General features: G+C 40.8%; 1 protein-coding gene across 1 annotated transcript in view; it reads right to left on the bottom strand.

The window, feature by feature from the left end:
- Positions 1 to 14,530, bottom strand: part of COPG2 (coat protein complex I subunit gamma 2) — a 116,207-nt gene that overhangs the window by 525 nt on the left and 101,152 nt on the right. Inside the window, exons 22-24 of the mRNA XM_027102767.1 lie at positions 1,524 to 1,621; positions 630 to 768; positions 236 to 334 (exon numbers count right to left, since the gene is read on the bottom strand). Coding sequence (XP_026958568.1) covers positions 236 to 334; positions 630 to 768; positions 1,524 to 1,621 — 336 coding nt within the window. The remainder of the gene's footprint in view (positions 1 to 235; positions 335 to 629; positions 769 to 1,523; positions 1,622 to 14,530) is intronic.

The raw sequence follows: 14,530 nt of genomic DNA, 5'->3' as shown, positions 1-14,530 counted from the left end.
CTGGTATCTGTAGAAGAGATTTAAGTGTCTTGGGCCAAATATACATCTTAAATAGCATCTAAGAATAGCATGCAAATTAAACAGCTAAAACAAATTATTCATTTTGATGGGGCTTCAAGTTGTAACTCATATAATGGGATAATGGGACAGTAGCAGGGCATGAGATGCCCATGCACATCCCTTCCTATCAAATTTTGCAACAAAATACAGGAGAAATCTGGTGAAAGTTTCTTACCTGCCAGATAGAGGGAATGGGAATTCTTGTTCTCAGGTACTTTGTCTGACCTCTCACATGGCTGCATGCCCAGAAATGTGATGATGTTGTTGACAGCTTCTGTGTTGAGAAGATTGATGCAACCGTATGAGAAAAGGTCAGCGTAGGGATCTGCCTCTGCACTAGTTGGTGCTGGGAGTTGGGGGTGCACAGGGTTGGTGGTGGTGTGTGGAGGGAGGCTACTGGACTAGAAATGGGTTGACTCTGTTAGATGATGAAGACAGCGTTCTGGCCTTTTAAAGTGAAATAGTTTACGGAGTTTTTAAAGAAAAGGGAGTCCTTTTGCAGTAACAAATATGCCTATTAGGTGTTAGACTGCTATCAGGCAATATACTGATAGCAAAATTGTTCTCACCTTCAAGAGTTTTGGTAGAACTGAGGGCAAAGGTCTCCTCTTTCTCAAAGGTGTCGCCTACCTCTTCCCAGGCAGCAGCAAAGTTAGGCTTCATTACCTTCTGAATGTGGTCAGACACAGTCACTTCAAGATCTTCTAGCTAGTGGGTTAACAAACAGGGGTCAGAAAATGAGTCCTCTCAGTTCAGTACGAAGGTAGAAGAGATTAGTTCATTTGGTTTTATCATCCTGTGTTATAGCCTTTGCAGGAGCCTAGGAAAAACTCTACTACCAAGCTAGTTTGAAGTTCTGTAGTCTGGATAAGTCTAACAAGGTGGGCCCTAGCAAAGGAAAGCAAGAAAACAGGTCATCTGGCAAGAGCCATATTCAGATCAACGTCTGTAGCCCTGGTGTAGGTACAAAGCAGTCACATTGCCACACGTAACTGCAGAGTTCAAGCCGTACAGGGCCTTCTGAACTTCGCATTCACGAACAGGTAGATATTTCTAAAACTTTTCCCTGCATTCTGTGAAGGCTTTTCAGTCCATGATGTGGCTACATTATAAGCAAACTAAAAGCTGCTGAACAACAACAAAAAACCCCTACCCCCAATACTTTAAATAAAACTGATCTCAATGAAAATCATGTAATTATTTTCATCTCTTAATTATCCCTATTATAAAAACATTAAAAAGGGTGAGTTTTGCTTTAATCAGTACTGAAGTGGTAAATCCCAATTCTCTTTGGCATGATGCACTCCCACGACAGGAGGATTAGCCCAGGTCCTCCTCAGCTGTAATGTGTTTGAGAAGAATACAATCCCATAAGTTCATGTCAGATGAAAATGTTCTCTCCAGACAGAAGTCACTCAGTGGTGCAAGGGGTCAGAGTGAGTCTCTCTGCAGGGGAGACTCACCACGTACTCATCATCATACCCCTCCTCAGCTGGAACCCCCGTGTCAGGGTCGCAGTCCCGGACAGTGAATTTCATGGTGCAGCTGAAGGTACCTGCAGCTGGAGGAGAGAGAGCAGGCGAGCCTGCGTCAATGGGCAGGGCAAGCACACGGTTTCCATCAGTAACTTAGGAAGCACCATCTGCCCTTGGCTCTGTGTTCTGAATTAGCAAGTGACACGTATGTAGGCTGTTTTCTAGGGTCGTAGTTCTCAAAAGAAGCCGGTACGCTGGACTTTAAAATCTGTTCCCTGCTGCGAGTTAGAATAGTACAGAAAAGACAACATGGGCAAAACTCTGTTTTTATGTTCAGATAAGGAAAGCAGGGGGTCATCTGACTACAGATCAGGAAAGCAGCAGGGGAGACACTTTTTAAGGGGCTTTTTGTCATGCCTGTCAACACGTTAAGAACCACTACTTTAGAAGCTGACAAACAAAGCATAAAATATGGATGGTAAAACACACAGGTCATTAAATTAATACTATGTATATCACAGTCTCGATACCTTTACAGATATTATATCTGTAGATTGTGGAGCAAAAGTGGGTTCAGAGATCACCAGAATGAACTTGCTTTATGTCAACTTTCAACCTTTAGTGAGTAGGTCAGTAATGAAGTTCTAATATTGGTGAAGTCAGTGTTGTACAATGGGAAAGCAAGTGGGTAATTATATGTTTTGAGATAATCAGTGGAAGAAATGAAGGAAAATGAAGTCTTCATGAAGAAGATAGGATTTTCTGAACTGTCTGAAGGAGAGGATTTATTAACCATGGATGAAGAAAAGGCACATAAGGGTCTAGTCCATGGTCTGGAAAAGGCTTGTAGGTTTAAAAAATTTCATATGTGTGTGTATATATATATATATGAAACTGTGGAGTTAGACAGTTACTTGGGGAATAGGCAAGGACAGGAAAGAATAGACTCAGATGTAAAGACCATATATGACAGGTTGGGTAGTGAGACTTTCATTTGTTCAGTCTTAACTTTAAACTCCCTCCATCCAAAAATGTAGAACATGTAAATACATTTATAATGTAAAGGTATAAATGAATATGCCAGATCCTTAGATAAAAAGACGACTAAGACATAACCTTTTTCCCCACAGCTGATTGTCTAGGAGTTGAATAACAGTGTGTGTGAGAGATCTACCTATATATACCTGTGACATTACAATTTAGTACCATAGGTTCTTTAATATAAGTTTTAATAGAGTGCTATGTGGGAGTGCAGGATTAACAGCCTTGGAAAATCATAAAAAATTTGAAAGGATGTACAGTTTAATTGGATCTCAAAAGATGCAAAAGAGCTTTGGCAAGCAGAGGAAGGTACACGAGCTAAAGGAATGAGGCTAGAAAGGCAGTGGTGTAATTGGAAGCAGTAAGAGAGAGGCTAATACATAGGTGCTGAGAAGAGAATGTGTTTAGGAACAAATCTGAAATACCTTATATTTCAAAGGAAGGAGACTAGATATTTTCCAGCAGGCTCTAGTAGCTGAGGCAGTCAAGAGATTGAAATGTTAGAGGTAATTAAAGCCACTGGTAGGAATCCTATGAATAGGCCTGAATTCAGAGAGCAAATGAATTCACTCTAGCATACTGAAAACAGATGATGGGAATGGATTGCCCCATATAGGAAAGAGTGTACCTATCAAAACTACAGAATGTATTTCAGTGCAATAGGGGGTTGGTGAAAGAAGGATCTTGTTTAAATTAAGGTAGGATTTTCTGCAGGAGGAAGGGGGAAGAAGAAGAAAGAAAGAAGTGGAAATTAACACAAACCTAGAATGCGTCAGTTGAGGTATTTAAAAAAGAAAAAATTAAAGGAGAGAATGGGATTACGGTATGAACAAAGGTCATGATCAAATAAAAATGGAGAGGCAGGATAGATGTTGAGTAATAGAAGATTATATGAACCCCAGGTTGGTTCATGGAGGCTACTGGCAAATGAGGAAGAGGAATAAGGACAGTCAGGAATAATGGTAGATCACAGACTGGGCTAACTGGTTGAATTTTATGTATAAGTAAAGACAGAAGACACTTTATATATAAGTAAGTGATAAGGAAAAATGGATTAAGGAAGCAAATAGGAATGATATTAATAGAGATAATGTTTCTGAAACTTTTGTGGCAAATTTTCAAATAAATGGTTTGGTTAATACAGTAAGAGGTTACACGGAATCTAAGGTGAACTCCATTAAAAGCCACTGGTAGCAGTCGCTCAGTGTTGTGAGAGAGGATGACTAACTCTGGGTGAGGAGAAGCGGGTGGGAGAGAGCCTTTCCATGGCAAGAGAACAATACTGAGTCCACTGCCGTAACAAAGATGAGAGCTTCATGAATGAAGCATGGCAGACAACCAAGGGAATAAGAGAGGAATGCCCTGGAGGTCTACACTAAGACTGTCCCCAGAAATCAGGCTTGTCTGAGAACTGACTGAAAATGGGAGATAACTACTGAGGAAACTTGTAGGAAAAAGAAATACCAAAACACAGAATTAGAGAAAAGATGGATGCTGGAAGCTAAGAAAGGAGCGAGCCGTGTGAATTAGGCCAGGGCGCAGAACATGCAGTGTGGCAAATGGCAGAGTGGGAGATTTGGTGGGAGCTGTCAGGCCTCAACCACTAGAGGGAAGACTATGACTAAATAAGTGGGGTTATGAGGAGATTCCAGAAAGCTTTGCTGGAATAATAGTTACAGAAAATGATGTGGTCAGTGGGGTGAAAGATAAGAGGGTAGGAGGGATGGGCCTGAAACACAGGCTACCTGCAGCAATCCCCACAGGTCTGGACCAAACTGAGAAGGAAGGGATGCGTAGAGTGTGCAGGGAATCAAGGCAGATGAAAGAAAGCAAGTTGAGCAGTGAGTGCCAAAAATGAGGAGAACGTGCCTACCAGGAAAATGCTACACATGTGGCAGAAGGGGTGCTGAAGATAAGGTTTTTCTCTAGGACAAATATGGGGAAAAAGGAAGAAAGGTACAGAAAAGCAAGATTAAAGTTGCCCTCAGACAGAAAGGAGATGCTAAGGAATGACAGACATCAACTGGAAGGATAAGTCAGCATTTCTGGGCCAAAAGTCATGCTGGAATAAAGAAAGAAAAGAGAGACTGGAGGCAGAGAAATGGAAATATTGTATAGTGGAGAGCATAGAAGGCCGAGCAGGTGTGTAATAAAGACCTCAAATGGGGAATCCTGTCAGAGCTCAAAATGGTCTAACTGGACACATTTTGGATGTAAAGACCGTATAGCAACGAGAAGTGCACAGAAAGTGCGAGGAGCAAGGACCTGAGTAGGAGGCAGGAGTAGATTAGCTCCTGAAGCACCGATTTGGAGGGAAACTGTTAAAGGACTTGGGTGACGGGAAAGTTTATAAGGAAGCTGCTTACAATGAATGCGGATAAAAACCCATTGCTGCCAACTTTAGAGAGAGTAGGTTTGACTTAATAGAGGGCGTGAATAGGTAGTTTGGCCAGAAGATAGATTATTGTTGGAGAATGGGTGAAGATTCTGAGGGAAATACACCTCAAGAGAAGTACTGTGCCTCCATTCCTTCTGTAGACAAGATGGTAAATGAAAGGGTGATGGATAGCTAAGATATCGTAGATTATTGCAGTGCGCCATTAAAACTGGTTGCTCTTAGAAGTTACCCTACCATGGCTAATAGTGACAGACATTTCCTAGGGAGATTTGTATGAAAATATCATGGAGAGAGGGGAGAAGACGGAGGCTAGAAGCATAAAAACAGAAGATGGAGGGTTTAAGCTGGGGTGCCGAATATAAGGTGTGAGTAGGGAAGGGCATTAAACAGGGCCAAAAGGAGGAACACTGGAAAAGGGCAGAGCTGCGTATTAAGTAGAGAGACGGGAGCTAAGCTAGATTACAGCCAAAGAGGAGAGAGGACGTGGCTAATAAGAGCTGGTGTTAATGAGGGAGTGCCTCACTAACAGAATCTGGGAATCTTTTCTCAAATGATACTTGAAGCAACAAGTATGACCAATGGAGTGACATATTAAAGAGTCTAAATGGGATGCATCCAAGCCATGGCCAGTGGCAAGAATCCTGTGAAGGTCTGTACTGAACTGAGAATGCAAGTGTATTCAGAACAGTGTGCAGAAAACAAGATGAAAGAAGAGACTTCTCAATCCATGAGAAATGATATAAAGATGGTAGCTGAAAAAACAAGTGACTGTAGGTAATATAGGTGTTTCTCTAGGGTCAATCAAGGAAAAGAGTGGAAGAGCTGCAGAAGAGATGGGGTCATTTGAAGATTGGCAGGTACTGACAGGAGGGATATGGTACCATACTTGTACCAAAGATCATGATTAAATAAGAAAGAAGAGAGAGACTGGAAACTACATAAGGGAAGAACTATATGAAGAGTAGTTGAGAACAGGTGGAGTGGCATGGGCAGATAAGATGAGGAACACAGTTTTCCAGAATGAGAACTCTTGTAAGATCTTATAATGGGTCTATCTGGTTAAATGATGGGTCTTAACGCCAGACTTTGGAAAGCAGTATATACGATGGGAGGACAGGGCCCGAAAAGTAATGGGAAGTTTTGGTGGGAAGTTTTAGCTAGGAGGATTGGAAGGAGATGGACTAAGATGAACTCTGATATAAAGACAGGCCAGCAACCTTAAAGACACCAGGATAAATCTCTGAGCACTGGTCTATAGCATGGATGACTAATACTGAGAGCTGAGTGGCTAGCGATCGTGCCCAACTCAAAAGTAAAACTTCATTTGTTATTTTCATGTACAGATGGTAGATGAAATTATGCTATATGTATAATTAAGACATGGGAGGGCAGACCACCAAAGGGAGATACAAATGAATATCTTGCAAATGCCACATTAAAGTTATCCTTAGAATTTACTCTGTCGTGTCAAGATTTTCTGAAAGTGGAGAGACAGCTCCTGGGGAGAGAACCTGGCTAGGGAGTGCTGTTTGGGAGGAGACTGAATCCACTTGAATGAAACAGAGATGGTAGCTAAAAAAAGAAGAGAAGCTGAAGATAAGGCAGCATATTTCTTTAGGGCAAGACAGGTAGCAAGGGAAAAGGAATGGGAGAACAACATTACAGGTGCCCCCAGATTAAAAGAATGCCATTTGAAGAATGACAGGTATTGACTGGAGGGAGAGGATCCCATACTTGGGCCAAAAGACACAGAAGGAGGGGTGGGGGGTAAAGCTAAGAGGAGCACTGTATAGACTAGAGAACGATTCTGAGTAGGTGGGTGGTAATAAGAAAAACCACAGGACCATAACGATTCCCAGAATGGGGAAGCCTATAGTGTGAGAATGGGCCTGAGTGGTATGTTGGGTATAAGCCAGACTGCAATGACTAGTCTATATAATGGGAGAGAAATAGAGGCCTGAAAAGGAGTGACAGGAGTAGACTTGCTCTTGACGCCTTCGTGGGAAATTTTTAATTAAAGGGCTTGGTTGGGGGAAAGTTTAGAGCAGTGCTTCTTAAGATGTGTTCTATCAGCTCTGCCTAGGAATATGTAATTCTTCGCCCTACTAGACCTACTGAATCAGAAATTTGGGGTGGGGCTCAGCAGTTTGTATTTGAACAAACTGCAGTTTGAGAGCCACTGCTTTAGACAAAGGCAGATTAAGAGTAATCCCGATTAAAAAATCTTTGCTAGCAGCTAAATCTAATTAGCTGAAGATGAGAGAAGCAACTGAGGAGACTTGTAAGAAACGACAGTAGACAAGGAGAGAATGGCGACTAAGAAAGGAAAAGGGCCATGTGAGTTAGACTCGGGTGAGGAACCTGCAGGAGAGTAACATGGCCAATGGGTAAGGGCATTAGGGAGTGCTAGAGTGAGAAAGCCTGGCACACGGGAGAGTAGGAACTTTAACAGAGTGATTCTATGTTTATCTAGATTGCAGCCACTCAAAAAGAGAGAGGAAGGAGGGAATGTGGCTTAATAAGAATTGAGGTTATGAGGGGGAACCGTTCAGGAAGCTTTGTGGAAGAGAGAGGCTGCATGGGCTGGAACTATATAATCCAGTCCAGAGTCTGAACAGTGACTGCTGAGTATGAGGTGTCCGTTTATCTAGAAGAGATTACTGAATCTATGGGAATGATCGTACATACAGTCTCTGAATGAAAGAGGGATGCTGAATACAAGGTACAATTTTTAATAAGGCAAAATAAAGAAAAAGGAGTAAAACAGCAAAGTTAAAATTGCTGCCAGCCAGATGAGAAGGTATCACTTAATATTGACATAGAAATTGTCACTGATACCACCTGGAGGCATAGGCACCATAGCTGGGCCAAAGAACACGATGGAAAGGAAGAAGACAGGTTAGAAGCTATCTAAGGGAAAGGCTTATCTAAAGAGTAGAAAATTGGGGCTTCCCTAGTGGCGCAATGGTTGGGAGTCCACCTGCCGATGCAGGGGACATGGGTTCGTGCCCCGGTCTGGGAGGATCCCACATGCCGTGGAGCGGCTGGGCCCGTGAGCCATGGCTGCTGGGCCTGCGCGTCCAGAGCCTGTGCTCCGCAACGGAAGAGGCCACAACAGTGAGAGGCCCGCGTACCGCCAAAAAAAAAAAAGAGTAGAAAATTGGTTTTGAGTGAGGCACAGAGTTGGGGATCAGGAGAGGAGGAAACCTCAAAAAGAATATGCATTCATCACTATGAAAGGTTAAGATATATGGGGGAATCCTCCAAAGGGAAATTGGAAAGAATGTCCCATAAGAGGGACATTAAAGATATACTCAGAAGTTAAGGAAATATATTAGAATTTGCAGTAAGTGAGAGAAGCACCTGAGGAGACTTGTATGAAAAAATAGCAAAGAAGGAAAGAGCAAAAGATGGAGATTGGAAACTAAATAAGCATAAAGTGTGTGTGAATTGGGCTAGCGTGCAGAACATGCAGTGTAGAAACATCAATATGGGAGGACACTGAAGAGGTCTAAATGGGAACATTAGGAAACGGGAATTGGAATTTTGTCAGAGTTGTGTATGAATGAGAGAAAGTGAGGTTAAAATGTAGCAAAGTAAGAATTGGAGTATAAAGTTTTGCTGTCCAGGATGCTTTTTTGGAAAAATACTAGAAGCAATGGGTGTGGTCAATAGAGTGAAAGGTCAGAAACAGGCCAAGTGGGATGGACATAAAAGGCAGGCCAGTGGCAGGAATCCTATGAAGTTTATGCTAAACCGAGAATGCAAACAAATGCAGTAAAGAGTGTAGGACACAAAGGGAAGACAGCAGGGCTTGAGCAGTGAGTGTACAACATGGGGGGAGTATCTAGCCCAAAGGGACAGCTGAATCTGTAAGAATGATGTGAATGTACGTGGAAGCTGAAAGGAGGGACACAGAAGACAAGGCAGCATGTTTCTCTAGGGCAAAATAAGGATCAGGGGAAAGCAATGGAAGAGCAAAGTGAAGCTTCCCACAGATGTGAAGGGATGATTTAAGAATGGTATCTATTGACTGGTGGTAGTTATGGTACCATATTTAGACCAAGATTGTGATGGAATGAAAAGGAAAAGAAAGTTTGTTAACTGAATAAAGGACTATTGTATGAACTATAGAAGACTTAAGAGTAATGGAATAGCAGCAGATCAGGTGTGTAATAAAGAGACTCAGAATGGAGATTTCCTTAAATGTTCAAATTGGATGGGAAGGCCCAACGGTAATGAGTGGTGTATCTAACAGAGTTTCAAGGACCTGGATAAAAATGGGAATTATAGAGTAGACTAGCTCTTAATGCTGTGGGTAAAATTTTTTAATTAAAAGCTTGGTTAGGGGCTTCCCTGGTGGTGCAGTGGTTGAGAGTCCGCCTGCTGATGAAGGGGGCACGAGTTCGTGCCCCGGTCTGGGAAGATCCCACATGCCGCGGAGCGGCTGGGCCCATGAGCCATGGCCGCTGAGCCTGTGCATCCGGAGCCTGTGCTCCGCAACGGGAGAGGCCACATGACCAGCTAGGGAGCATGGGCCAGTGGTTTGCCTATAGAGAAGACTATCTGTATTTCTTGAGGAGTAGTTGGGAATTGCTAGGGAGGTAAACCTCACTAGAAAACTACTGTACCCTTTGCTATGACATAGGATAGTAGCTGAAATGGATAGTTAAGATATGGTAGAGCATAACAGAATAAGAAAGAAGAGGGGGTTTTAATCTAAATAATGGGAGCATTGCATGCATTAGAGTAGGGTTCTCAGTAGTGAGAGTAGCAAAAAGGCAAATAAGATGTGAATTGAAGAGACTTGGAATGGAGAAATCTGTCAGATCTCAGAAGGGGTCTAACTGGTTAAAAATGTTTGGTGTTAGTTAAAGATGACAATGAGTGGTATATAACTAGAGAGAAGTAAAGGCCTGCATATAAATGAATAGGAGTTAGAAAGTAGACTAGCACTCAAAGTCTTGATGGGAAAAAAATTTTTTTAAGAATGAATATATGTATATATATATATATATATATCCCTCAAAGACAGCATTACATATTATTTATGGATATATGAATATTTATGAATAGTATAAAATATATATGAGGATAAATATTTAAGTATTTAGTGATTTTCTCTTAGAAGGAAGGGAAAGAGGTAAATGATTCTAAAGTGGTACAAAGGAAGTCTCAATTATATGTGTACTGTTCTATTTCTTTAAAAAAAATCTCGATCAAATATAGCATAAAGTTAAGATATAAAGAAGTGGGGTAGTAGGTATATGAATTTTGGGGGAACAGAACATTTTAAATAAAGGAATTGGTTGATAAGAATGGTTAGAGGGGGAAGTTAGAATGAACCTTGATGAAAAGTCATCGATAGCAACCTGAAAGATGCTGGTTTGACCAACTAGAGAGTGCAGGTGGGTCGTTTATCTGGTGAGAGGATGAAGTGTACTTGGTAAGAAGTGAGTGGAAGTGCGCCTCAAGAGAAGACTAATGTGTCCCTCACTATGATGACAGATGGAAGCCAAAAATATTATAGATGTTCATGTATATGACAGAGCAAATAATCAAAGGAACTCAGGAAGAGCTTGTTGAGGTATGATGTTAAAGTGCTCAGAAATTAAAGTATCATGTTAGGACTGGCTGTGAGAGAAACTGCTGAGATGTATTTTTAAAAAGAGAGAGAAAAAAATTGAGGCTGAAATCTAAGTAAGGAGAGGGAGTCTAGGATATAGGCTGTGGTGCAGAACATGCAGTTTAGCAAAATGTTAAACAAGGAAGGGCATTAAACAGGTCCAGGATGAGGAGCACAGAGAGATCAGAATTAAAAGTTCAGTGAAGGATTGTATGGTAAGCCAGATATCAACCAGCCAAGGAAAGAGGTGAGAATGCCGCCAAGTAAGAACTGGAGTATGATGTGTTGCTGCCCAGAAAGCTTTGTTGGAAAAGATTTGAAGCAATCAGTGTAGTCAATAGAATGAGAGGTTAGAGAGCAATTAAATGTGATTGGACTTAAAATGGGCCAGAGCAGAAATCCTGGGAAAATCCAGACTCAATGGAGGGTGGAAACAGATTTCAGTACAGAATGCAGGAAATAAGGAAGATGGATGAAGGTTGAATTGTGAGTGCTGAACATTAAAAGTGTACATATCCAGAAAAGATGATTAGATTCACTGGAATGATATAGCTGAAAGAAGAAGGAATGTTGGAGGAAATGTAGGGAGTTTGCAGCAAAAGGAGAAAGGGGAAAAGGAGAAAACGGATAGAAGAGCAATGTTCAAGTTCCTTGTAGATGGAAAGACATTATTTGAATAGTCATACAGATGGAAGAAATGGCTTTTGCTCCATACTAAGGCCAAAGGTCATGACAGAATAAAAACAAAATAGGAGAGGATGGCAAGTAAGTAAAGGGGCATTGTGTCAATTAGAGAGTAGTTCTGAGTAGCTGGAATGGCAACAAGACAGATCAGGTGTGAATGAAAGAAACAGAACCGTCAGGTCCCCGAACTGCATATATAGAATGAAAGAGGATCCAGGCCCTGAAAGAGAACAGGACTTGGGTAGGCTGGCTCTTGAAGTCTTCGTGGGAAATTTATGGCTGAAGTGATTGCTTGTTAAGAAAGGTTAGAAAGAGATGGATTAACATAAACCTTGACAAGAAGGCATTGGTGGAAACCTTAAAGACATCACCATTGACTGACCTTTTAGAAGGTGTGGATTGGATACTTTTCAGTATGTAGAGCAAATGAATGCTATTGGTTGAGGAGTGGTTGTGGATCATGATAAGGCAATCTCAAGGGAATAATACTGCATTTATTGATATATTATAGACTCTGTGGGTGAAAGATAAGGGAATGTTTAAGATCTGGTAGGGCAAATAGTCAAAAGGAGTTATGGAAGACCTGCCTGTAAATGTGATGTTAGTTTGCTGAGAAGTTAAGGAGTCACGTTAGGACCGGCTGAAAGTGAAAGAAGTAACTGCAAAGACTCGTATAAAAAAAAAGAGGAAAGAGGAAAGGAGAGAAGATGCTGGTTAGAGAAGGGGGATGTATGAATTAGGCTGGGTTTGTAATATGCAAGGCGCAAAATGGCAAATATTACTGAGACCAGAATGAGGAATGCAGGTATCACCAGCTGTCTACTCACATTACCAAAATGCTTGTTAACATGAAAAGTTTTTACCTACATATCACCATGTGCTTGGGAAACTTGGTACAGTGAGTTAGCATTCTTGTGCTAGCAAAAACTTTGAGTTTGTACAGTCTATTTGGGATAGTATATGTTTGCTGCAGACATAGTTCTTTTATCTATAGGTTTACTTCCTATGCTCAAGGTTTTTAAATGTGTTGTGCATTATTCCTATCATCTTCCCTATAATATGTGTGGAACAACTCCAGCAATTCGCCAATTGGTAAGTAAATGTTTCCCAAGAGTTTCTTATTTATACAATGCATTTTGAAAATGTATATGCATTTGTTATTTCTCTTGAGAACCTTTCATTATTCCATGCATTGTAAAAGGAGAATGCAATTACAGTCTTATATCATAGTATGGGATCATTTTATACTACAAACATGTACACTAGTGAATGAATTTTATGTTAAATAATTATGTAGTTGTTCTTTAAAATGGTTTATATTATAAGAAATACTTAAAATTTTTTATAATAGCATTTTTGTGATGGTTGAGAAGATACGTTGGATTTTTTTTAAAAGGAAAATGGTTATGGGCCTTTTCAAATTTAAGATATTGCAATATAACCATTTACTAAGAAAAACTGCGATTCAGCATATTTTAAAGAAAGGATAATGAAAATTGCTTATTGTACTTATAAAGCAGTTGAGCCAGGAAGAGAACTGTGTGGTGAGGCATTTCTTAAAGGAAGAAAAGGGGGAGATAAAGTGATAACTGAAAATGAGACATAAGAGTGGGAAAGTATGTGGGAAAGTACGTTTGTATAAAGAAGTGTAGTCGGCAGAAAGGTCAGAGATAAATTCAGTAAAGTGGACCTAAAACAACACAAATTGCAGTGATCCTCCCAAGGAATAAATAGAAAACCAAAGCAGTTCAGCAAAATGTGTAAAAAGAAGAAATATGGAAATGGATTGAGCAATGAATGTAGAACAAAAAGAGGAACCAAAGAGTGAGGTATTAGTGAGCGTGTGAGAATGGTACATACTCAGTATATGGATGGTTAATAAAAGGTAGAATAGGGAAAAAAGAAGAAAATGGGTGGAAAAGCAAAATTTAACTTTAGATGGGAAAGATCATGTGAGGAATGACATACTGAAAAACAAGGTTTGGCACTATAATTGTATCTAATGGAACAAGGAAGAATATAGGTGATAGAAACCAAGTAAAAAGAGCACTGTATGGATAAGAAAACATTTCAGAGTAACTAGATAAAATATAGGGTAAAACAGTTTCACAATAAGGAGATCTTTATTGAGGGCAGAAATGGACACAGGATTAAAGACAGGCGAAAAGTACCGAGGAAAGTGAAGGCAGATGGAAACAAGTCAGAAGGCGACTACATGCAGTAGAGTGGAGTATTAGAAAAAGGCCAAGTGGAGAACGAAGTTAAGACAATATGGATAAAGAAGAATTCAGCTGATGGGGGCAAAGAGTGTCATGGAATGGAACTGAAAACTGCACATCTAGAAAGGATTTATAACTTCGTAAGATGGTACTGGACGAATCACGGAACAGGGACGGGTTAACTAGGGGGTTAAAATATGGCAGAGGAGAGAAAGAGGAACAAAACAGATACGCAAAACTAGAGTTACACATACGACTAAAGGACTCCATGAGAAGAAACAAAAATGAGACGAAAATGACCTTATTCAGTAGTAATGGAAATCGAGGAAGAACAAAGGAGAGGAAAACTGCATGGATTACAGAAAGACAATGACAAAACTAGAGTCTAGTAAAATCAACACATGATGGGGATAATAGCAAAGAGTGGGTAAGATAAGGTGGTAGAACAGAGAATCCTGCCAAACTTGTTATAGTATATAAACTTAAAACATACAGAGTATTTATGAAAGTGGAGAAAATGTTAAATGGGAATGAGAGTGGAGTAGAGGAATGAGGGATGAGAGGAAAAGGTTAGAGCATGTCCTGCAAAATATTAAATATAGAAAAGAATGAGGGCTGCAATGAGTAGATTTCCAGGGTTCTATTCTAACACAGTGAACACTAAGCACTTTGAAAACAAGTAAAATTAAACAATGGAATGAATGTGGGATGGTTTAGGAAGTTTAAGTAAAAAGAATTAAAGTCACATTCAACAATGATACTTGACTAATAGGGAAGACAGACCTAAGAAAATGAAAAGTATAACTATGTCAAGTAGGCTGGAGTTTGGGGCGTGTCAGATGGAAGGGATTGTGTCGGTCCCAAGAAGGGATGGCTGGATCAGTGTCAAAGTGGGGGCAGGGCTAGGATCCTTGAGGAACAAGGGTCAATGGCAATCGATGGGAGCCTAGAGGCGGGCAAGGGGAGAGCGCAGCCCAGGGAGGCACGCTGGGCTTCCACAGCAGTGATTCTTCCCCCGGGGGGGGGG

Source organism: Aethalodelphis obliquidens, unplaced genomic scaffold (genome assembly GCF_003676395.1).
Source record: "Aethalodelphis obliquidens isolate GAN/ISIS:26980383/991018 unplaced genomic scaffold, ASM367639v1 scaffold5, whole genome shotgun sequence".
In the NCBI taxonomy this organism is placed as follows: domain Eukaryota; kingdom Metazoa; phylum Chordata; class Mammalia; order Artiodactyla; family Delphinidae; genus Aethalodelphis; species Aethalodelphis obliquidens.
This window is presented reverse-complemented; position numbering and strand designations above follow the sequence as displayed.